This window comes from Ammodytes marinus, assembly GCF_949987685.1.
Source record: "Ammodytes marinus genome assembly, chromosome: 4".
Lineage (NCBI taxonomy): Eukaryota > Metazoa > Chordata > Actinopteri > Uranoscopiformes > Ammodytidae > Ammodytes > Ammodytes marinus.
In genome coordinates, this window is record NC_137233.1 from 7881931 (window position 1) to 7905771 (window position 23841).

The 23841-nt window shown below is 40.4% G+C and overlaps 1 protein-coding gene across 1 annotated transcript; it reads left to right on the plus strand.

Moving 5' to 3' along the window:
- The first annotated feature begins 8919 nt into the window (after positions 1-8919).
- Positions 8920-22770, plus strand: igsf8 (immunoglobulin superfamily, member 8). Its single transcript, XM_080026179.1, has 8 exons — positions 8920-9059; positions 9268-9430; positions 13921-14301; positions 15470-15898; positions 18153-18313; positions 18579-18831; positions 19312-19755; positions 20027-22770. The coding sequence occupies exons 2-8, from the start codon at positions 9376-9378 to the stop codon at positions 20152-20154; spliced, it is 1851 nt and encodes a 616-aa protein (XP_079882305.1). The 5' UTR covers positions 8920-9059; positions 9268-9375; the 3' UTR covers positions 20155-22770.
- The last annotated feature ends 1071 nt before the right edge of the window (positions 22771-23841 follow it).

Consider the following 23841-nt stretch of genomic DNA (forward strand, 5'->3'; position numbering starts at 1 on the left):
AATAAAGTGCATCCATACCACATCACATAACTCACCAATTTAACACAGTGCAAAAAAAGAAAGAAGACAGAACATAGACAAGACACCATTGTATATACTATACGATATACGTTGCTGCTGCATCTTCAGCTCATTCATAGCCAGCGCAGATTCCTCTTCTCCACTATCATCAATCTAATGTCATTTGATTCTTCACTTTTTCTCTTCCTTTCCACTTCTCCCTCTCTCCCTCGTTCCCCCAGTCCCTCTCTCTCTCTCTCCATCAGTCTCTCTCTCTCTCTCTCTCCATCAAGCCACAGTCCCTCCTCGTGCAGGCTCAGTTCCAAGCCCATGCTGGCGTCTGTCTCTCTGTGTCCAACCTCCCCCCTCCCCTCCTCCTCTTCTAACCACCACTACCATCACCACACTGATGATACATACACTCTCTCTCTCTCTATCATCTCTCTTTCTCTCTCTCTCTCTCTCGTCTTTCTTTCTATCGCTGCGGACCCTGACTTTAATCACTACACTCCGGCCGCACACTTGTGCAAGTGTCTGCACACGCATAAGCAAAGGTTGTACACAGGTGGGCAACTTGCATGCTGCATTTATGCACGCATGATTGTAAACACACATAGCTACAGTATTGGCATTTTTTTTTTTTTTTACATGAATAATGTATCATTTCCGCCTATGGTTCTGTTTTACTGTAGTGGAGCAAGAAAAATGCCACAGCAATTTACATGAATGCAGTAAATCAGTAGTACAGAGGGACTACTTTTGATTTGATTCCAGATGGTAACTGGGTTTTTGGACACGAAAAAAAAACTTGGTAACACTTATAACGTACACAAAATTGTAGTAACTACTAAATAGTTATTCATTACCTACAACATAGGTTTTTTTATAAAATGTTTTGAGTAACTACTTAGATATAGCTACTACATAACTACAAATGGTTGTAGTAACTAAACAAAAAACAAAAAAACGTATGTAGGTAATGCAAAACTATGAAGAAGTAACTAAAAAAAACAAAAAAAACTATGTATTAGGTAATGCACTATGTAGTAGTTACTAAAAAAAAAATATTTCTGTAGGGAACCATCTTTGGCAGAGGAGACGGACATGGGTACCGATTTTAGAGTGCGGACCACATTTGACAAACAACAACTAAGAGCTTCATTTTGTAATTTCTCCAACTCCCCAAATTAATTATCTACAGTCGGCTGAAAATGAAATGGCAATTTGTGAATCTGCAACAGATGTCTGAAATGCACATTAAAGAGGTTTAGCTTTTTGTTACACATACAATTTCAAACCCCTAAGTTTTTTGTGTAGCATCTATTATGCTCCTCTATCCAATACTTATTTGCTTTGCTTGGGTTTTATTCTGTCATTTAAGAATATAGACATATCACATTTAAAAAATAATACACAATCCAAAAAAACAAAACAAAACCCAAACCTCAGTTATTCTTCTTTCTATACAATACAGCTCCATTGTGTCATCTGCATTTGTTTAACATTTTACTTGTTGCCATCTTTCTTCCATTAAACACTGCCAGTCTGCTAGAAAACACTGCCCATGTATCATCACCTTCGCACCCAACCTCACACCATTTCTGGCCCATCTCCCGTCTTTGTTGTGTGTGGTTGTGTGCATGAGGCAAAGGGGGGAAGACCAGCAGTCAGACCACTGCAGATGTTTCCAATTCCCCCATAGCAGACCTTCCCTCTCCTCTCTAGGCCTCCTCTCCTCTCTTACTCTATGCCAGAAGACAATTTTCAATGTAGCCTTATGTTAATTGACAAATAAAGCAAATTAACTTAACTTCTCCAGGGCTGTGCACAGCCATTTGAGGGGACAGGGGCTCAAGCAAAAAAATAAAATAAAAAAAGGACACTTACACCACGAATACACACTATTCCTACACTGATGTTATCACACCGCTGCCATCAATACTCAAACACTTTGTTCATAACATGGGACCTGTTTGTATTCTACTGAAACACATTATTTCACGAGTAAACCACTCTTTTGGCGTATATGCTTCAGAAATGAATTGCATATTTGTAAGTTGCCCTAGCATGACTGCTGGCAATTACAGATAGAGGTTAATAATGTAATACAATATTTTTGCTATTATCGAGCTTGGGTGGTCAGAACATGTATGTACAGGTATAACACTTCCTGGAAACGTTTCTGTCTTTATATTTGATAGAATAGAAAAAATACAGTATATAGATTTTTATTGATTTCATTCTTTTCGACCCTCTGGGCACAAGGGCAGGGGTTCAAGCCCCCCTTGGGTCCTATCTGTGCACATGCCTGACCTCCTCTCCTCTCCTCTCCTCTCCTCTCCTCTCCTCTCCTCTCCTCTCCTCTCCTCTCCTCTCCTCTCCTCTTCCTACCAAATTGTCCATTACATGTTCTATTTGTCTATCTGCTGGCCTGCTTGTCTGTGGCGTGGCAGCAGGCTTAAACTATCCTCCAGTTCGTGCCAATGACACCATGGGAGACCACTTCTAACATTTTATACTGCAATGCTTCCAGAAACCCAACTGGGTTCTTCTTCCTACACTCACGCACAAACATGTGCTTAGAAGAAACTATTTATTGGGATCATGCAACAGACACATGCATGTGTTTAATTGCATTTTTGTAGCATCCACAAAATGTACTCCCAACACTAGAAAACAAACTGCCTGGTACACAGATGCTACTTTTTATAGTGTTGTGTGATTTGTACAAAGAAATGTAACATTTGTGGACAATAAAGCTATTTCCTCGGTCCTGGATTATATGCTCATCATGTAGCTAAACATAAAACTGTAAAAACATAGTTAATACGGGTGCGACAACAATACATCTGGTTTTACCATCAAGGAAGTCTTACATATATGTTTTATATATGTTCGCCATGCTATTTTTTTAACATCTATTTTAATAGACTTTGAAAAACCAAAGAGTCCCTTTGTTCCAAGAAAAACTGAGTGATCAACCTCACACATTTCCAGTCCAAGACAGTGACCAAAAGAAAGTCAAATGATGCGGTCAAATGCTTAGCTAAACATTGTTGTTGCATTCGGTAATAAAGAGAGGAAACCGTACAAAACCAAAAAGGCCCTCGGAGAGAGCGTTATTAATATCCCGTCAGCAGTAAATTAGCTGTACGTGTACATGTCCCCCGCTCTTTGTTTTGTCTAGCACTGCTCCTTCCATCAACCACCACTGGCTGCGAGTGTGTGTGTCCCTGTATAGCGGTGAGACTGAGACGGCATGGTCATAAAAGTGCTGACAGAACGGCGGAACAAATGGCGTCCATATATATATAGAACATGTGTACATGTGCTTGACCTGCGGAAGGATGATCTACAGTCGGTAGCTCCAGGTTGTGTTTGTATGTTCTGTATCTATATGTGAGGGGAACTAAACCAAGGAAGCATTTGGACCGAAACCGTGTCTGACATGGGAAGTGGTGAAAGGAAAAAGAGTTGCCATCTTTCAACAAACACCAGAAGACATAACTCTTTGTCTGTGCCAGTGAAAATAACTTTGGAGAAAGATGAATGGACCAAAAGGTGCCAATCCATGGCTGTACCTATACTGTAGGAACCGATGCCACACACGACGAAAAGGATTCCTCTTGACTGTCATGGTGAAGTCCCCGCAATGACAGGGGGTTGTTTGCATGACTACAGCGACTGTAGAACAAAGTAATTAGAGACAGTCTCCAGTAGGGTCACAGTTTAGTCTGTAGTGGCCTTTAAGGAGACAGAGTGGGAGTAAGTGCACTGAGAGGAAGGTGAGATGAAGAGCGTAGTATGGGAGCTGCAGGAGGGAGAATGTAATAGTGAACATTCACCGTGGTACATAATCTTTTTCTTGTTTCAACATTGAAAGGAGGATTCAGATATTTTTCTTTGCTGCACTAATCATTATCCTATACAAACCCACTTAGAATAACCGCCATGCACCGTTCCCCCTCAGCCCTAAAGAGCTGTTGACGTCTTGGACGCATTGTTTTGATTTTTCAGGGGCCACCAACTCTCTCATCAGGTTCATTTCCAGCAGCAGCAGGCAGCTGTTTAAAACACAAAAAGTGCTCAGACAAAGTACATTTACGGTACTCGATGAACAACAAATATCTGGCAATGTCAAGTCAGCAGCTACCTTATAAGAACGTCAAACAACTAAGCTAGAGACAGATTTTTCCCTCTGGAGTTTATGGAAACTAAAGGGGAGCTAAAAGGACATCATACATATCTCCAAATACATTGTTGCTACATATTTGGTGGATGTTTGAATAAGCAATTGTTTGTCAAAAACATTTGCCATAACAACTTCATGATATGTCAGACTTTGTGTGTTCAGCTGGTTCTGCTGCCCCCAAGTGGACAAGAATCTTACAGCACAGTTTTAAGTAAAAGTAGTAAAAAAAACTATGTAAAAAAGTTAGAAAAGCTTGTCATAGAAATTGTGTGTGTTTATGTTTACAATTGAAAAATGTCAAATTTAAATTATTCTTTTTTATTAATGTGTTAGAAGCATTTACACGTTATCAGCTACGGTGAAGCTAATTTGAGCAATCTGATATATTGCTAGTGTATTGTGTAAAAATGTATCATACTTAACACGCTTATAGTACATTTTTAGAGACGTGCAAAAAGATCTGCAAAGTTATTACTAACTATAACTGTCAGTTAAATGCAATGGAGTCATTACCATATTCCCAATACTCTGAAATGTGATGGAGTATAAGTATAATATAGCTGGAAATGAAAATACTCAAGTAAAATAAGGGTACCTCAAAGTTGGTCTTAAGTGTGTAGAACTTAAAATGTACTTTCTTCCACTGACGGGAGGGAGGTATGAAACTGAAACTTGAAGGTTCATACCAATGAGAAGCTAATGTCGGAATAAAATCCCCTAAAGAACACAACCTTTAATAGGAACGAGTTGGAGATTTTAAGATTAGCTGTCACAAGTAATACGCAGACATGTGCCCACCAAACAGAGTGTGGATCAATGCAGCTTTTGGGGCTTTATTTCCCTGGAAGTGGATCAGGGCTACATCATGCTCAAGCTGTCCAACCTGGTTAAAGAATTGCGATATATTGGAAGGCATAAAGGCTGAGGAAGTTTACTCTGCATGAGTGCCATCCCTCAGTGCTGGTGCAGGCTCCTGCTGAAGTCTGCATATCCTGCTCGCCGCCTTGTTAACCCAGAATACCCTAATGACTTCCCCTCTCTCTCTCTCTGCCGAGCCACACTGTGAAGTCATCCAGGTTTCCATGGAGTCTTTAGAGTGAGGAGAGGAGTTAAAGGAATAGTTCAACATTTTCATTTTTTTAAAGTTTTTTTTCCTCACAGAAAAGGCAACATAAAACGTTCCTATAACTGTGACTGCATTTTGATGAAGAAATGGGCATAGGTCACTCATCCAGGATAGTAGGGGAGAACGGGGTAAGTAGGCACACTTTTTACTCTAGTGAGAATTGCTCATCACCACAACATCTGTCAATAGCCATTCCTACATTAAATTGAAGCTTAAGGTGTTGGCTAGAAATGTGTGTCTCTCTTTTTTTCCAACTTATTGTAATGAAGAAGTAATTTACCATCAAAGACACTCTGACACATTGTGACAACCAACCCCATCAAGGGGTCGGTTGTCACACACTATGGGGTTGTTTGTCACAATGTTATCTTAATGGGAAAAATCTTAAAAAGAAGGCAAGGAGGCAGAACCAAATTTGAATGTTTAATTGCATTGTCAAGTTGACAAATAGGCCTACATAACGTTCTGTAGCCTTGGCAGCTGGTCTAGTTTGGGATGCACTGGGTTGTTTTGATTTTGTTGCCCTTTTTTCTTTTGCTTGCTAGCTGCCTTTTCCTGCTCTATTCTTTCCTTCTCTGGGGTGTCAGTGAGGATACAGCTTGACAATTTCTTTCGTTATTGGGTTCCTTTTCTGGCTGCAGCCTTGAGATAACATGTGACAACCAACCCCCCAAAAAATTTGACGACCAACCCCAACTTGAATTTCTTGCTAGCATCAAGGCCAACAACCATCTGACAACTAATTAGCTTGCTAACCACAATCTAAACTATAGTTTACCCTTCACACTTTCTGAGGGTAACAAGTGTTTTGTTATAAACCCATTGTGTAAAAGCCTAAAAGAAAAATACTGAGAAGCAAAATATTTTGAATTTGACATGAAAAACACAAAACATCCTCTCACCTGAAATGCAGCTGTCTTCCTCCAAGGAAGTCTATGTATGTGACCTCTGATCCCAATTCTGGACCTTTTTTATATCAACATTTCAGAGCTAGCGTGCTCTGGTGGCGAGATATAACGAATGTGACATCCAACCCATGTGACAAATTACCCCGTTCTCCCCTATACTCAGGTAAAAATGATGTCATTTTAGAATCAAATAGTTCCAGTATGTATTCAATTCTAAAATGTCATAAGGTGTAAAAATATAAAGCACAACATATCATGGTAAATAGACTAGTCCCAACAAGCACACAGGAGTGCTGAGTGATGTTGTAAAGTTTATCTTTTGACTAGCTCCCCTTGACAATAGTTTGAGCTAAGCTAAGCTTGGATGAGCAACCTTTGCACATTTCTTCATCAGAAATACAAGCACTTACAGGAACAGTTTTGGTCGCCTTTTCTTGAGCTGGAGTGAGGCAAAAAGCTAAAAATTACAAATGTTGAACTATTCCTTTGAGGGAAGAAAGGGAACCTAGACAGGATGGAGGACAACTGGTAGCACTAACGAGGTGTGCTCTGATGACAGTAAGCAGCATCTGAGTGTCCTCCAACATCCAACATACATTATGTAGCCTACCCATCCATACCGCACATAAAGGACCATATCCTGCCTCATTCGGCTGTAATATTTCTCCATTTTTATACCCTTGAGCATTAATGATTCCCCCTGACTCCACCTCAAGTGTGGAAATATGGTTAAACGATGATTAGACTCGTTTATTGCCTTTACTTTGAGGGAAATGAAAAAAAACAGAGAGAAGAGGACGGAGAAGGCGGGAATGTAGCTGCGCTGCCTTTGCATGCCACAGAAATGCTAGTTGGGTTTTATCGCTGTTTTACATCACTGTCAGCTCGTGAACATTGTAGCTACAAAAACCTCACATACAGTAGCCTACTGTACGTGTAGGGAAAATGAACTACAAATAGTGGAAGTTATATCAACTTATAAGGAGAACACTTTCACAAAGAGATGTTTTTGTTATGTTTCACTATCTTTACATGTTATCACTCTAATAGTGAAACTGATGGACAACACATCTTTTTTTACATTATTTTTGTATGATTATGATGTTTTCTGTGTGATACAAACATGTATAGGCCCACAGTCCATGTCCTTGACGTGGATGCTTATTGGTAATTGGTTGTCGCCATCTTGTGGTTAAGTCTCTAACTCAATTATTTTTGTATGTTCCTTGCACACACACTCACACACACACACACACACACACACACACACACACACACACACACACACACACACACACACACACACACACACACACACACACACACACACACACACACAACATTTGTATTACTATAACATGAGACTTGACATGAGTCTCCCATCTCCCATGTCTATCATTCAGTGAGTCATGACAATCTGGCAGTGAGAAAGCACAACAACAGGAACCTTGAATTGAGCAACTACTCACTATTGTTAATACCTGTGCTTTACCTGATGTGACATGTTTAAGTGTCTTCCGGGAAGGCTTTTATGCAATCGCAAGGGCAAACGCACACAATTACTGTAAGGCCAAGCATTTGCTAACAGGGTTTTTGAAATAACACCCTCTGCTTGTGACACATGTAAGTATAACATGTCAGCAGTAGGTATGGATAGAAAAGGTTATATGTAAGATAAGATACATCAAAAATAGTATAGATGATGCCAAAAAATACAAGGATAATGAATTATTGAGATTCACATAGATATGTAAGTATATGGTTCATTTGATGATGAATGAGCAGGATCATGTTTATGATATTTCCTTTGATGACCCTTTAATTAATAAGGCAGAACGTTGTAATGATTATATTATAATGTAACCATTTATAACACCGTTCAAAACAGTTCTCTTTTCATGTGCCTAAGATTGATTGCTAGATCTGGCACTTTGCTCCTCTGGAAATAGAGATATAATATTGTCACTCTAGTTTTTATTCTATTTTATTTATTTTGTAGATTTACATTGTTATATTATCTTCTTTTTAATAACCATTTTTGTAATGACACTTAGACTACTGTTTTATGTTTAATCTACTTATCTGAAGAAGAAGTGTCTCACTGTGATAAGGCCTCTTCTTCTTTTGACTTCCTGTTTATAAAATAATAATAATATTAACTTATCATAACTTCCTTTTAAAAAAAGTACAAAGTCATGGTTCTTGTGCGTTGAGTATATTCAAATGTCCGACTTTAGGCCTATATGAAGTATAGCCTACACATTAATTATGCTACAATAGCCTATGTAGGATAGTCAGGAATTTTAATTCAGAAAAATCACATGTAGCCTTAAAGTAGCCTAAATTATTGATACTACTTTGACTCGACCAAAAGAGTTCTTCTGCCCATAAAGGTATCTCTTGTTCATAATCATAACACTTTATAAATCATTAACACGTCTGACACATAGGTCTGACAAGGCCACATCCAGCATACAGGCCAAAGTGTGTCGCTGTGGCGCCCTCTTGCGGTCTGACGTGGACATCTCAACCTCTTCACGACGCTCTATTATCATTGGTTCAAAATGCCACCGTCGCTTTATTGGCCAATGGCACGGGGGCATTTTTGTTTATGCTCCTCCCCTTTATTGTTACCCACACCAATCCCCCCCCCCCCCCCACACACACACACCAACCTCCCCACCCTACAACCCCCCTTACACACACACACACTGTGATGCCAGCCACTCCATGGCCCGGACTGGGACGGCATGTCTGTCATGGCGGTATAATCTAAACCCAAAGCGGGATATTATGAAGCAGTCGCTGTGTTGAATGAGATGCATGAAACAAGGTGATTCACGCTGCAGCTTTTGCACATTTAAATACTTCTAATATTCATTGTGCGTCGCGGTTAGCCGTTGTCGCTAACTCTCCTGTCTGTGACACCAGTGTCTTGCTACATCGTTGCACTGGCACTGCACATGATCATTTCTTATATATATATTTTTTTTTATCTCACACATAACCCAAACGCGTTTCGTCTGTTTCGGTCATTGCAGGCGGTCCGTCTCCACGCGGGGATGAGCTATGAACGGCGATAGACGAGCAGGGGAACACGGAGAGAGAAATCTGAGTCACCATAATCCATCGGGACACCGGGGGGGAAGATGAGGACCGCGATGGCTTCCATGAAAACGGCATTATTAGTCTTTCTGCACGGGGGTGAGTGCTGCTCATAGATAGTTTATAAAAGGTGCTGCTGCGTACCGCTTTGTACATGTTTTCATTTGCCCACAACCAAAACTGCATCGCCATCTGTCACACGGAAGCGCATTTGCATAGTCAATTAATCATAATGTATTGTAGCCTACTACAGCACGCAGCTTAATTGTCATGATCTAGCCTGCCATTGTTTAGTTCTGTCTGGAAACGTTACTTACTGTGCAGACTAGGATATCTCAGTGGGTCTGTCTGCCATTCATTTTATCACCTACAATTCAAACTCAAAAGTGACTGATGGGACAGTCGACTATAGGCTATCAAACATAAAACCACCCACAGGCTATGCTATGAGATGGATCATGTTGAAGTAGTGGTGTCAGAGAAAAAGGTCTTTTTGGGTCAATAAAAGGAGTTTCCTTAGCAGCTTCCAGTAGGAAGTCCCAAGCAAAAGTATTGCAACCAGTGGGGCTGGCTGTATAATGGTATTGACACACTTCAGTTTTATTGTTTACCATGGTCATTTTATAGTTTCACTGTCTGTCATATCTCCTCTGTGTGGGCACGTTTTGTCCTTAGATGTGGTGTCTGCAGTTCATATTAGAAGTGGAAATAAAGTAGCCAACTCAGTTTTGAGTATTGATAATATATGGCAACAGAGATGCTGAAAAGCTCAGCTGTTTTTAATAATCCCATGGGAGGATTTTGGCTTTTGAAGAGGGGAAAATATGGCGAGATAAATTATAACCAAATAAATCCAAGGTGCTTCACAGTTTAAATGACTCTTATTACAGAGTAAAACATTGGTCTTTGCGACAGTTTTTAAAGAGAGGGTAATAAATATATCAGATTTGAAGACAAAGTTTTTTATTTAGTTCCCTGCATACTATATTCATAATAACTTCTATCATATCTAATAACCTTGTGGAAAGCTTTCTTTCTGGGGGATAGAATCAGCCTTTGGTTTAAGCATGCCTTGTGGGTTGTTGATAAGCAAACCGGGGCTCCCTCCATGCAGCACACAGTGCCTCATCCAGACAGTATTGAGCATTGTTACAAGGCGCGGTGGCCCCGAGCCCTATCAGTCCGAGTCCGAAGTTAATTAGGACTTGATCCGCTTAAGCCTCGCACTAGTCTCCCATGTCATTATCTATGGGCGTGTTGTTGTTAACGGGCCCTGAGAAAGCTCCAGTCGTTTTTTAAGGTCTGACACACACACATACACACACGGTAAAAGGTGTGGTGTGCCAAAATGTACTCACCCATCTAGTATTTCTAGTTGTTCAGGTAATTATCAGCTTTGTGTGACTGTAAACAGGGCGTGTTGGTTGCTGGTGATCCTTTGTTCATAGTCAGTTTGGGGATGTGTGCTTGGTGACCGTTGTTTATGCATAATCACATCTCATTAGCATTTTGAGATAATGAGGTTATTCATAACCACCGGTTAATTTGGCAACTTGGTAGACAACGCATTTTAAAATAAATGTTTTCTTCCAAACAAAATATGGAACAAGGTATCTAGGAGATCTGCAGTCTGACCGGTCTGGCTCGCTGTCCAGTTAAATAACAAATTGTCAAATAATACAGAAAAAGAGAGCTAGTTCTTGATGAGTTTAGATTTCTGAGTTTCTGAATAGATATCGGTAGATGAAAAAAATTGGTGTATAGTCTTTAATGTTTGGTGTGGGGCTTCGTTCAAATGTATTTGTTTTTCATTCTTTAAAGTTTTTTGTTTGTTTTTTGCATTGGGCTTTTATTGAAAAGTTTGTTCTGCTATTTTACCTGTTTTTTTATTTCTTTGATCATATTAGTATTTCATTTGTTTATCACTTGGTAAAAACGTCAAGACAAAATGGTCTTGCTGCAAAAAAAGTCATGTTTTAGTTACTCCAAACACAGGCTTGATGACATTTTAGAAGATATTCTCGCTTTGCTCTTTTTTTTATAAAGAGGAAATAATTTACCACAATGTGCGTATGTCTGGGGATGCAGATGTGACGTTGGTTCAGAAAATTTGGTCTGTTACATTTTGACTGACTGTGTGTCAGCATGTGAGTATTTTGGGCAAGTCCCCTTATCAGAGAATAGTAATGGCATGAGAAGTTTCGGTGCCTGTGGCTGAAACTGTGTTTCGGTATTTAGATAGCCCAGCTTGGTTCCAGCCTAAAGGTATACAGAGGTCAAGGGAACATGCAGCCACACAATGAGACCCAGTTCTTTTTATTTTTCCCTTTCCACTCAGGAGATATAACAGACTTTCCTACACATCCTGAACATGTCTAAAAATACATTGAACTCATCAACCAAAAAACAAGGGCTCAATTGATAATAAATTGTTTTAAATCAATCTTTTAAATTGCTGAGAAATGGGGAGTAGGATTGTATGATTTAATACATTTTTCTGATGTTGCAATATAAAAGTAATCTGTAGTATCTATTTTTATGAAATAATTCACAAATGCTTCTAGCATTTACGTAATGCAGATAAGCATGGCGTGATCTGATATGGTCATGTGGCAATGCACATTGTTACTAGTTTGGTATTTTTAGTTGTGTATCTTTGAATGGCCTGAAATAGAATAATAACATACCAAATAGAAAAGTAGGTCATCAAACATTTTCACTGGACAAAAAAAAGTCATGGCTTATGTTAAAAAATGAACCTTTTTGCCAAATTGTCCCTAACCCTAAGAAGTAGATATTATTTGTTTATTTTTGGTCTCGCATTATTGGCTTTAAAATAATACTTTAAAAGTCCTAAATCTTACTTTCCTAGATCTTAAGAAAATCTTAAAAAATACACATAATTACCTTTTGTTTTTTGCTGCCTTGAGCACTTAAATGATTACAATTTACTCAAACAGCAACAATATTTTCCTCTAAATATAATAAAAGCTGCTGACAATAACCCAGATTCTTCTGTGTAACAGTTTCATGGCAAGGTACTAAGGTTGCGTTCCGAATCGCATACTCTTTCTTTTTTCTATTCTACATACTACATCTGACGATAAAAAGAATCTAGTTAGGATGCAGTAGGCATACTATTGGGATGTACTTTTCTCTCTTATTTCATCATAACATTGCGCCTTGATCTTGCCTCTTGCTTTTATATCCGTCGCATCCCCGTTTGTTTTCATAACATGGACCTATAGGCTTCGTCGATGTTACGTCACTTCACGTGCGCACTGGATTGTGGGTCAGAATCGCCCAAATAGGATGCACTTTTCAACACTAACAATCTTGGCCGCATGAAGTAGACCATCCGGGTATTCTAACCATCCTAAATCTGGCCACAAGAATCGGGACATCCTAAATCTTTTTTCTACATACTATATAGTAGAAAGTATGCGATTCGGAACGCAACCTCAGTGTGCCGGCAAAAAAACCTAGGTCCTCCTTATTAGGTCACAAACTGTTCTGTGACTAGAATACACATTTAAGAAAGAGTCATTTCTGACAGAAAATGTATCAACGTTGTTTTATAAACAATTGTTCAGGTATTTTTCTTTAAGTAAAAATGTAAAATGCCAACATTCTTAGTTTGCTGCCTTTTTGTTTTGTTATGTGACATTTAAATGAATAATTTCTGGTTTTGCACTGTTGTTCAGACAAAATAAGCAATGTTAAGACGTTGTCACCTTTGGCTTTACGAAATTAGAATGAGCAATTATCACTTTTTTTCTGACCTTTTTAAACAGACCTCTGGCTAAGAGGTTAATTGGGAAAATAATTGGGCAATTTTCATCTATGCTAGTCATTTTGAATTTAACTTTCTATGTATTGCAGAGACATAACAGCCAGTTTCCTCATGTCCTATTGAATCTCTCTTTGTAAGTGTACAAACCAGTATTAGTCAGTCTTTAGTGAACTTTTCCTTCCAAAATAATCAGGAATGAGGATGAGCCCAGAAGCCCACTAATAACATTGGATTTCAATCATTCACTGAGTAATTGTTTTCAGAGGAAGCTAGCTCGGCCCCAGCCCCAGTGTTTATCCTCCTAAGCTATTTAATGTATTGATTCCTTGTTACCCAGTCATCCGCTGAGGTTATTATCATAGAGGTTATTATCGACCAGTGAGCCCACAACCATCAGACATGCTGCAAGGCAATACTGTCTGTGACCCACAGAAAATGACATATTTGCCATTTACAATCAAATAAAAGCATTCCTTTTAAGTGAGCAACTCAACAAGGTTTTTAGAGACATACTTACTTTCTACACATTTCTCTTTTAGTAAAAGATATTATGCAGACATATTCTAGACATAGATAGACTTGAATGTTAACATCTTGTAATACCTTAGAATGGTATGACGATAAAAAAAAATTGAGGTTGTGAAACAGAGAAATACAGACTGGAGAAAGAGAGAGACCGGGTGTGTGACTGTTTTGTTTAAATGAAAAGCAGGACCTTCGAAACCGGATACTAGCCTATGCCTACTCTTAACCATCTTCCTCTTCTTGTCCCCCTCATCTTTCTTCCCCATCACAGTGCTCCAGTTTGCGGTGTGTCGCGACGTAACTGTTCCCACTGGAGCCCTGTACCGCGTGGCAGGGTTCCCCCTCTCGCTGCCCTGTTCTGTGTTGGCCTACGAAGGCCCACGCCAGCAGGACTTTGAGTGGTTCCTGTACAGAGATGACTCTGGTAACAGGCAGATGGGCGTGGTGTCGACTCGGGACAAGAACTTCCCCTACGCCCCATTTTCACCGCGGGTCAAGGGGGGAGAGGTGAGGGTGGAGAGGGATAGTGGAGACAAGGTCCGCCTGGTCATCCAGAGGCTCCGGGCAGAAGACCAGGGCAAGTACGAGTGCTACACGCCCAGCACTGACACCACCTACATGGGCAACTACAGCGCCTCAGTCATTGTCAAAGGTAAGAGATTTAGAGAATGAAGAATGGAAGATAAATAATACGTACATACATACTTGTTAGTAAGATCAATTTGTTGTTACTTGTGGTCTTTCAGTGAGATTTGGTGAAAATAAGAAAAATAGAGAGAATCACCAGAATTCAGTTAAGGGACCATTGCAAAAAAAACAGATGACAATAAATACATTAGATTGCATAAAATGACCAAGTGAAATGGAAAAATTATACATCACTCTGATGATTGCAATATAATATGACTGTATTAACACTGCAAGATCAACTTCATTTCAGCTTCTTTCTGTGATTTAAATAACTAGTGCTGGGAAGGAAAGTTCATTCCTTGTTTTCTTACTCTTTAATCAGATCAGTCCCTGATTTAAAAACAAAATAAACTCATTTTGCCAGTGTATATTATTCCAGGAAGGTTCTCATATGGCTGCTTGAGTATAGATGCAACATTCAAGGTCTGAGGGCAATGGCTTCTTTAGTTATCTGGAAAAGAGCAATTTTTGTAGAACACATGAAAATGTATTTGCTTCAAATATAAAAGTCAATCCAGGAAGAACTGTTATGTTATGGGGGTGCTGAATGATTGATTTTACATGGAATTGCTTAATCTCTTTTAATGAAAATAACTCATGAGTTTTTAATCAATCAATCTTCCCATAGTGTGCGTGAATGAATCACCATGGCACTAGACTACGTCGCAATAAAAATAAATTTTCATGCCAAGACAAGAAGTCAAACTGTAATTATGTGTCTCAGCCCTTTGTCTGGTATGGAAGAAATCGAAGCCTGTGTCGATTTAACTACCATCTCGAGTTGTCTTACAGTCATCCTGTTCTCTGTGTACTGCTAAGTTCATGTTTGTAGGATGCCTGGTGCTAGCTTTCAAGCTAAAGTGTGTTATCACCAAAACAGAACACTAATCCCCTTTTTATTTGGCAAAGCTATAGCTCCCAAATCCAAGGATGGCAGCCGGCTTGCAGTCACTCTCCACATGTCATGTCATGATTTACTTCAGTGTTCTAAACATAGCCCCATCTAAACAGCACATAGACCGTCAATGAAATAATTAAATTTGGCTTGTTTATATTATATTCTTCCCAACTGGCTTTTGCAGGGGCTTGATTTAATAGAAACGTCTGGCTGCCTGTGTCTCTTCTTGCAGTGATCCCTGACACTCTCCAGATCAGCTTCACCCGCTCTCTGACTGACCAGCCGGTGCCGGAGGGGGCGGAGATAACGCTGACGTGCTCGGCCGGCATCCAATCGGAACAGCTCACCCACCTGTCAATCATGTTCGGGAAGCGCAGCGGAGGAGAGACCGTCAGTGAGATCATCTCCATCGACAGGATGTTGGGGGTGGTTGCCGGGGCCGCGTACACCGGCCGCTATGACGACGGGGAGATAACGCTGGAGAAGAGGAACGCTGTGGGCGGGCTGGGCGTCTACGTGATGAGGATGAGAGGCGTGCGGCCGTCAGACACCGGGGCGTACTTCTGTGAGGCCTCGCAGTGGATCCGCGACCCCGATCGATCGTGGCAGAAGATCGCACAGAGGAAGCTGGATATCGGCAACTTGACCGTCCAGCAACTAGGTGGGTGTGGTGTGTAGCAGCTATGGAGACGAATGTGCCAGTGTGTGTGTATTGTGTATTCTGTGTTTGTGCAAATAGAGAGAGATAACATGTGGCAAGTGCCCAGGGTCACACGCTGCCTGCTGCCTGCCACACAAGCGTTTTATTACACAACTGCTGATTATTTTCTTTCATTGGTGATCATTCAAACAACAGCAAGACACAATTGAAACGTGATAAAATCTCACAGCGATTGAGACCAATTTGCTAAAGCATTCAATCACAAAGTAGATGTTAAAGTTCATTTGGTTACAGAATGAACCTAAAGCTGAAGTAAAGTTTGGTTTGTACTTGTCAATTTGAGGCCCTTTATTCTCTGTGAGCGGCGTCAGTTGGCCGAGGCTTATAGTGCTGTTGAGTTTGTTGGCCTCTGTCCAGGTTTCAGCCTGAATGTTTGTGTTACTCGGAGCTTAACTGAATGTCTAGCTGGCTCGCTGGATGACTGAGCAGTTTACTGTCTGGATAGAAAGAAGGCTGATTAAATACCTAACCGCATACATTGGATCTATTGTCATGGTGTTGTTGTTTGGATAGAGTTTGTGTTGGGGGTTCTGATTAGCTGCCTGGATTAGGGTTGGTACCAGCTTTTTACCACCTTGCTGGATCGACAATCTAGTATTAGGAACCATTATACAGCTGGATCTAAATTGAATATCAATGAAAAGTAAAAAAAAAATTCTGTAATTTAATTCAAAAAGTGAAAATTTCCTATATTCTAGAGATTCATCATTACACATAAAGTGTCAAATGAATACCAATACTTTTCAGAAGGTTGACATTTCTCTATTATGAATCCTTTTTTTTAAATTAGTTTTTTGTAATATTCAAATATTTTGAAATACTAGATCTGTTATTCCATGAGATGTACGTAATCAAACAAACAAAATGCCTGACATGTTTCACTTTGTTTAATCAATCTAGAATATATGAAAAATCTTAGGGGTGACTTTATCAAAATGATTTTTTTTACTGCATTAGTAAAAAATGTATTGTCCAGTAAAATGAGGATAAGGAGCAAATCCATATATAGATTTTGTCCATTGCCTTGCTGCAACTGGGACGCCTGCTGTCAGCCTGCCGAGCCTGCCGAGCCTGATGCTCAGCTCTGTTGTCGATTATCCAGCTGGATTGAATGGGTCGATAGCTGGCAGACAAGGCTAGCTGCTGGAGAGCTGCCCGTTGCCTTTGCCGCTTGGCTCAATTTATATTCCAATGAGCTTGTCTAAAGTCTAATGGATTGAGTAATCTATTTCTCTCACGTTGGCCTTTTGTAGCCTGCAAAGAGTACGAGTATCTGTAGACTGATGTGTCCATCACTGACAGAGTTTCTCAAACGTTTTTTTGAACATTGTGGATAGGGAGGTTGACCCACTAAAGACACATACATATTCTTCATATATTGGTTGACTGGAACATATTGTGAATGCTTACAACGTAATAGGATTAACATACATTTAACTTTGTGAGGAATCATATATTGAGTTGTTGTATTAACCTATGCTGCTGTTTAGAGGCACAAACAACTTCTTAGTACTGAATATCTAAGCACTAGAGCTAAAAATAATTTAGGTCAATTGTGCAGTGTATTTGCGTGTGAAGTTGAAGCACTGTCTCTCATCAATGTTTCCATTGTTCTTTCCTGACGGTCTCTGACAAGCACTATTTACTTCTGTATTTTCTCGCCCTAGTTGTCTGACTAATACAATGGTCTGACACGTCTCTTTTTGTTTATGCATAAATAGTGTGTCTATTATTGTGTTTGGAGAAGTGCTCTAGTTAAATGAGGCTTTGCTCACACAGTGGACCAGTGTTTTTCTCTTCTAAATTATTACATTATACCAGTGCTATAGTGCTAGTGTTAGGGCTAACTATATGAAACTAACCTTTTCAGTTCATTAAACAAAGTTGCACGCCCTCATTTTGTGTCATGTTCTTCAACTGTTAACACTTTATTTGTGTCACCGAATGCAACATAGTAACACACGTGTGTCCTTTTAACAAGCAATTATAGAAAATGACAGTGCAAATTAGAGTGGTGATCCATTTTGAGTGACCACTTTGGCAAAAATTATACTTGCACTATGTCTCTTACTGTGAGTTTTTATTTTTTTACCACCACAGTCTAAGTGCTTGTTTGCGGGCCTCCACCACAGAAGATTTCCGGTGCTTTCTCTTGTAATAAGATTTGTCTTCCTTTGCCTCTCCCCTTCCCTAGCGGAGTCTGTGACTGTCTCATCCACACCCAAAGGGGAGGTGACTCTGCAGGTGGGCTCCCCTCTCATTCTGACCTGTGAGGTGCTGGGTCTGACCGCTGAGGTCAACTCTGCTCTGCTGGTTCAGTGGATGAAGAAAGGATCTGGAAGCAGCGACAGCCAGGTACTGACTCTTTCTGTCTGTTGATTTAATATGGTTGAATAAACTTAATGTTATGATTTAAATTATAAATATGGTTTGTTGCTTGCAGGTTGTAGCTTAAAGCGTAAGATTGTGTCTATAGCAGGACAGTGCAGACAGAGGTGTTGGTGGGTTAATTCTGCACTTGAACAGTATAGCTAAAGTATAAGAGTATCTTAATGTTCAAGTATGTACTATAAGTGAATGCATCAGGGAACTGATAATATTTTTTTTTTCATTAATTCAGGTAGAGGTGGCCCGGTTGAGCCCAGATGGTGTTGTGAGCTGGGGGGACGACGCCAGCAGAGCGAGTGGGGGCTCCATGGAGAAAGTGTCAGAGGGAAGGTATTCTCTCAAGCTGTTCTCCGCCCAGCCACTAGACTCTGGTGTATACCAGTGTGTGGTGAGTGTGTACGCTGGAAGGATCAACCCTGGACCCTCTACTCCTGCAACACTCACCCAGACGTCTGAGGGAGTCACTGTCAACCTCAAGTCCAAAGGTGAGAGGTTGTTTTAACTGACGGTCACATATCTCCAATTAAAGACTATCTTAAATTTGACATGATTTCATTGGAAATTAGGGTCATAAATAAAGGTTATAAGGAAATAAAGGTGGAGTTAGCGTGTCTGGAGAATCCTTGTTGTAATTTTTTTGTTGTTCTGTGAATATCTCCTCACGATCCGCTCGCTGCATGTTACCTGTTAATACACAGACTGGGCTCTGTAAACAGGTATGTTGCTAGCTACGGTGGGCCTGTTTGTTTACGTATCCTTTATTTACATACCGGTTTGATAGCCTAGGATGTGTATTATCACCATAATTGTTTAAGTGCACACAGTGTACGGACAGGTAGTGAATAGATATTCACACATTTTGAATAAAAGTGATTTTGTCAACAGGTATTCTCTGGAATTGCTTGACTCCACCTTTAACCCTGCACAAACTAATCTTTGAACGCACCACTTCTCTCCTCCCATAGACGTGCTGGTATCGGCTGTGTCTCAGCTTGCTCGAGGGCCCCTGTTAAAGAGAGGCAGCACCATCACTTTGATCTGCAACGCCACCGTGACAACCACGGGTCCCGCCCAGGCCCAGGTGCAGTGGCTGCGCTGGCCAATGCCCAAACCAGTTCTGAAGAAGGGTGGAGTTACCCTGCCCGACCCCCCTGTGGATGACAAACCCAGACTTGTCGCCGCCCTCATGTACGACGGTGTTGCTAAGATCTATGCTAACGGTAGCGAGGTTAGCATCGACCGACTGTCAGCCGTCTCCTTCAGACTGAGGGTCCACACAGCCACCATGGAGGACCAGGGAATGTATGCGTGTCATGCAGAGGCGTGGGGGCAGGACCCGCATGGAGGCTGGTATAACACAGGGGCCAGAGCAGAGTCTAATGCAGTGACTGTTTACTTGTATTCCAGAGGTAAGAGTCAAGTTTTTCATGATGTAATAAATACAGTACAATTTTTTCAAGGTAGCTTGGCACAGAGCACTAGTCTTCTTTGCACTACACACAGTTAAACACACTCACATCTGGAAGCGGCCCAATACTGGGGCATTTGGGGATTAAGGGGCTAATGCTGCCCTTTCACTTTCCCAATACTGATTTTGTAAACATTTTAATTTCAGCCCCTCCTGCTGTACTAATGTCAGTTTTCATAACTCCTCTTTATTTTTTTTTCTCATTTCACTAGCTGCTGACCTCCTTCTCATTCCATTGGTTGTGGGACTTTCTTCAGCCTTGTTCGTGGGCATCGTCATCATCTCCACGGTAACCTGTTGCTTCATGAAGCGGCTGGCCAATCAGCGCATTCAGAAATAGGCATCTGCTGCCGTCGCCCGTCTGAAAACTGAACTTCTGAAGGCACAGAGAGGTGATGCACTGATAAAAGATAAAGACTGAAATGGACAAGAAGTAGCTAAATGAAATGAAGACTGTTACCCTGCTAGATGATTTTTTTTTGTGTGTTTTGACCAACCTGTTCAACGACCAATGCCAAAAGATTGTTTTGTACACTCTTGTATTTTTATAAACCTTCTCTGGAAACAACGCACCAGTAGGTGTAATAATGTAGTTTTTGGGTCCACCTTTTAGTTTCCAGTGATCGCTCTCTAGTGATCGAGGAGGCAAAGAAGAATGTTCTTCTCTATGTCTGTTTCCAGCTTCTGTCAGCTTAACCCAGATTTGTAATGATCCCTTTCTCCCAGCTTATCTTTATGTGTCAATTAGAAAATGGTCAAAGGTACGCAGGCAAGATTTTATGGACAAGGACAATGTGAAGAAGGTACTGCAGGTTTGCCTTGAGGCTCTCAGATGTAAGGAATCTCACACAGACTGTAAAAGGAAAGTGAAGAATAGTTTTAAATTGAAAGGTCAAGCAAACTCTTTCTCAGAAGTCTTTGTTTGATTATTATACAAATATCAAATGGTTGTCAGATATCGGATATGTAGATCATCCTACATTGATGAATTTCTCTACTTTCACAAACAAAGATTATTCACTGTTTCTACAAATGATTGACACTGTTCCAGTTTCGCAAACGGCATGATTTTTTTTCTTTCTTTTATTACAAAAACCGACCACGTCTGACAACTGTGCGTGCTTTAACGCTCTAGCGCTGCCACTGACTGTCACATGAATGCTGATGGGAGCAGTTCAGCCTTGGAGAACTTAGTATGAGCAGGGAACCTCCACCGTCTGCACTCTACCACCAACTCTGCATGTAAACACAGTCACTGAGTCTCTGTCTATTACTTAATAAGGAAAGGGTCAGTCAGGGACCAATTGAGTATCAATTCTAAACACACTAGCATTCCTCGCTTGTGTGACGCATGACCGCCTGAGTGTGTTTTCTATACAGACTTATAATAATAATAATTAATATAAATTTGAAAAAAGAGAAATGGAAGAGATATCCATTATGCACTGAGCTAAAAGAAATGTAAATACTGTATGGAGTTTAGCTGTTTTATTTGTCTTAATGCTATTAAGACTAAGCTGTGAAGCCAGGTTAGTCTTTGGCAAAGCACCTGTGTTTAACATTCTGCAGCAGTTTGTTCTGCTCTTTTCCAGCACTTAAGACAAAAAGTAAAAGGATTTGGACCAGAAGGCCCCTCGGTATCCTTGTTTAACTTGATTTTCTTCCAGCTGGAAAGTCACTTCTTTGCTGTACTCGTGTAAGTATTTTTTTTTCTTTGCAGAAAAAGGACTGTGAAAAAGAATCCCTTGTTTGTTACACTCTGACACTGAAAAAAAAGTTGTTTTGTTGTGTCACATGTTTAAGTTACATGTCCCTGAGGCGAACATTTCCAAGACCTAATCATATGACCTGATTAGTTATAGTGAAGTCTCACCATTGTCGTCACTATAGCTATCATGTGATTCAGGCCACACATTTTCTGCCGCCTGGATGCATTATGACTAGCCCACAGAAATCTGTTGGAATGATTTAGTGTGTGCACACACACACTTAGGGAGAGAAATCCATCCTCCTCTTCCTGTTCCTCGGTCATGTGAGCTTTCCCCGCACTGTGTGAGCATTTAAAGTCGGACACACGTTTGTGGAAAGGATGAGCCATACAGAATGTGTTATCCAGGCAGCGGCTGACTCTCGTGAGAATATTTCAGGGGTCATTTTTTTTCTGCTTTTCAAAATGCATTTGTGCTGGACTATAGACAGTAATCCCTTAACTGTCTCTGCCTATATCGTTACTGCCACCATCTCCTGCTTGCTTTTTCAATGCGAGAGTCCCTGTCCTCCCCAACCTGTGTTCTGAACCCCCCCCCACACACACACACACACACACACACACACACACACACACTATTATACAGTAAATGTTATTCACAGTCATCAGGGAATAAAATCACAGCTATGCTTGCTTCCTGAGCCACTTTTCTCCGGATCAACTAGTCAAAGCTGAGTATTCCCCCAACATATCCACCCGCCACATGATTACACACACACACACACACACACACACACACGCACACAGATATACAGATGTGCCCATTGCATAGCAGCAGCAGTACAGTGCTGGCTGGCATTGCAGATGGAAGTGAGTGAGTATCTGCGTGTTCATCTCTAATCCCTGTTTATGGCTGCTGTGTGTCCTGCCGCCCTTCCCCCTCGCAGTCTGTGTCTCGCATTTGATTCATTTCAATCTCTTCTCTGCTTCCTGAGAATTTCGGCCAGCTGTAACAAGTGTAGCACGTAGCGTGCGAAAAAAACTGCTGTCCAAGTTGTGCTTTCGTTTAAAGATGTATCAGTCCTTTTTAACAAAGGTGTTATGTTTTGTTTGGATTGTTTACTCATGCTTTAATACCACTGTTTCCCGAACGCATCTCGCTGCCATTGAAATCTGCATAAAGACGGGTTGTTATTGCTCAGTTTGTTTCTTATGGTGCTTTGGCAAACCTGCCAGTTGATAAACCAATAAACCACTCTGGATTTATATTGTCACTTTGTTTGGTTTTATTGATTCCTTTATGAACCTGGAAATGTTGTGGAAATAGCAGAATGTTGGTATTGCAGGACATTCTGCTTGAAGGGAAATTATCCACATCTACAGAAGTAGAAATAAATATGTTCTGCATGAGTAGAGCAATATTTTCAATCTGAATGATGATCATGTGACTGTTGCAGTTTCCGTGTCAGGGCCAGCCAAGCCGAAGTTTGTATTTTAGCTCAAACTTCCTTTCACCACTCGGTGATTCAAAAACTTTACGAACATTTGTCTCATATTGTCACAAAACAAGATATGCTCATGCGGTACCAATAATAATAGTTAATGTTTTTTTCCAATTATCTTTTGATATTTATATGTCCCATGCTGGATTGAGAATTTCCTTAAAACAAAAACATTTCTCATCCAGGTCAAGAAACACTGGTTTATATACTGCACTTGGAGCCTTGGAGTGAGAAAGAAGCTGCAAAGCCCTGATGATGGTTGAACATAAATCTTGATGCATTCATTGTTATAATCCTATTGTGTTATTGATCGACATTTCCTGTCATTTAGAGTGCATCACTGACTATGTTCCCATGACTGAACATCACTTATGTGTTTTGTCATTCCATAATGATTCTGCAATTTGAGGATAGAGTAGTCGGCACATTAATGGCTGACATGGACAACTGCATCCATCTGAGATATCAAATATGTTCGAGCCTTATAATGAATAAGTCAAAAGAAAGCTATAGCTAAAAAGATTGTCATATAATATTGTTAAAAAAGAAGGAAAATACAACAAGGTTTGCATTTTCAAGCTTACAAATTGACAACCTATTTCAGAAGTAGACACAGTTCTCCTGACTGGGCGTCTGGAACTGCTGTGTCTCTGAGCTGCTGTTGTATTACAGTATATCAGTTTGCAAAGCATTACATCACTAATGCAAACACAGCACCCATGTTAATCCTCTTCCTCTTGTATGACTTCAGAGGGATGTGGCAGACAGACAAACACACAGGCTTTGTGTCACACTGATAAGATGCTGCGCTGCCTGT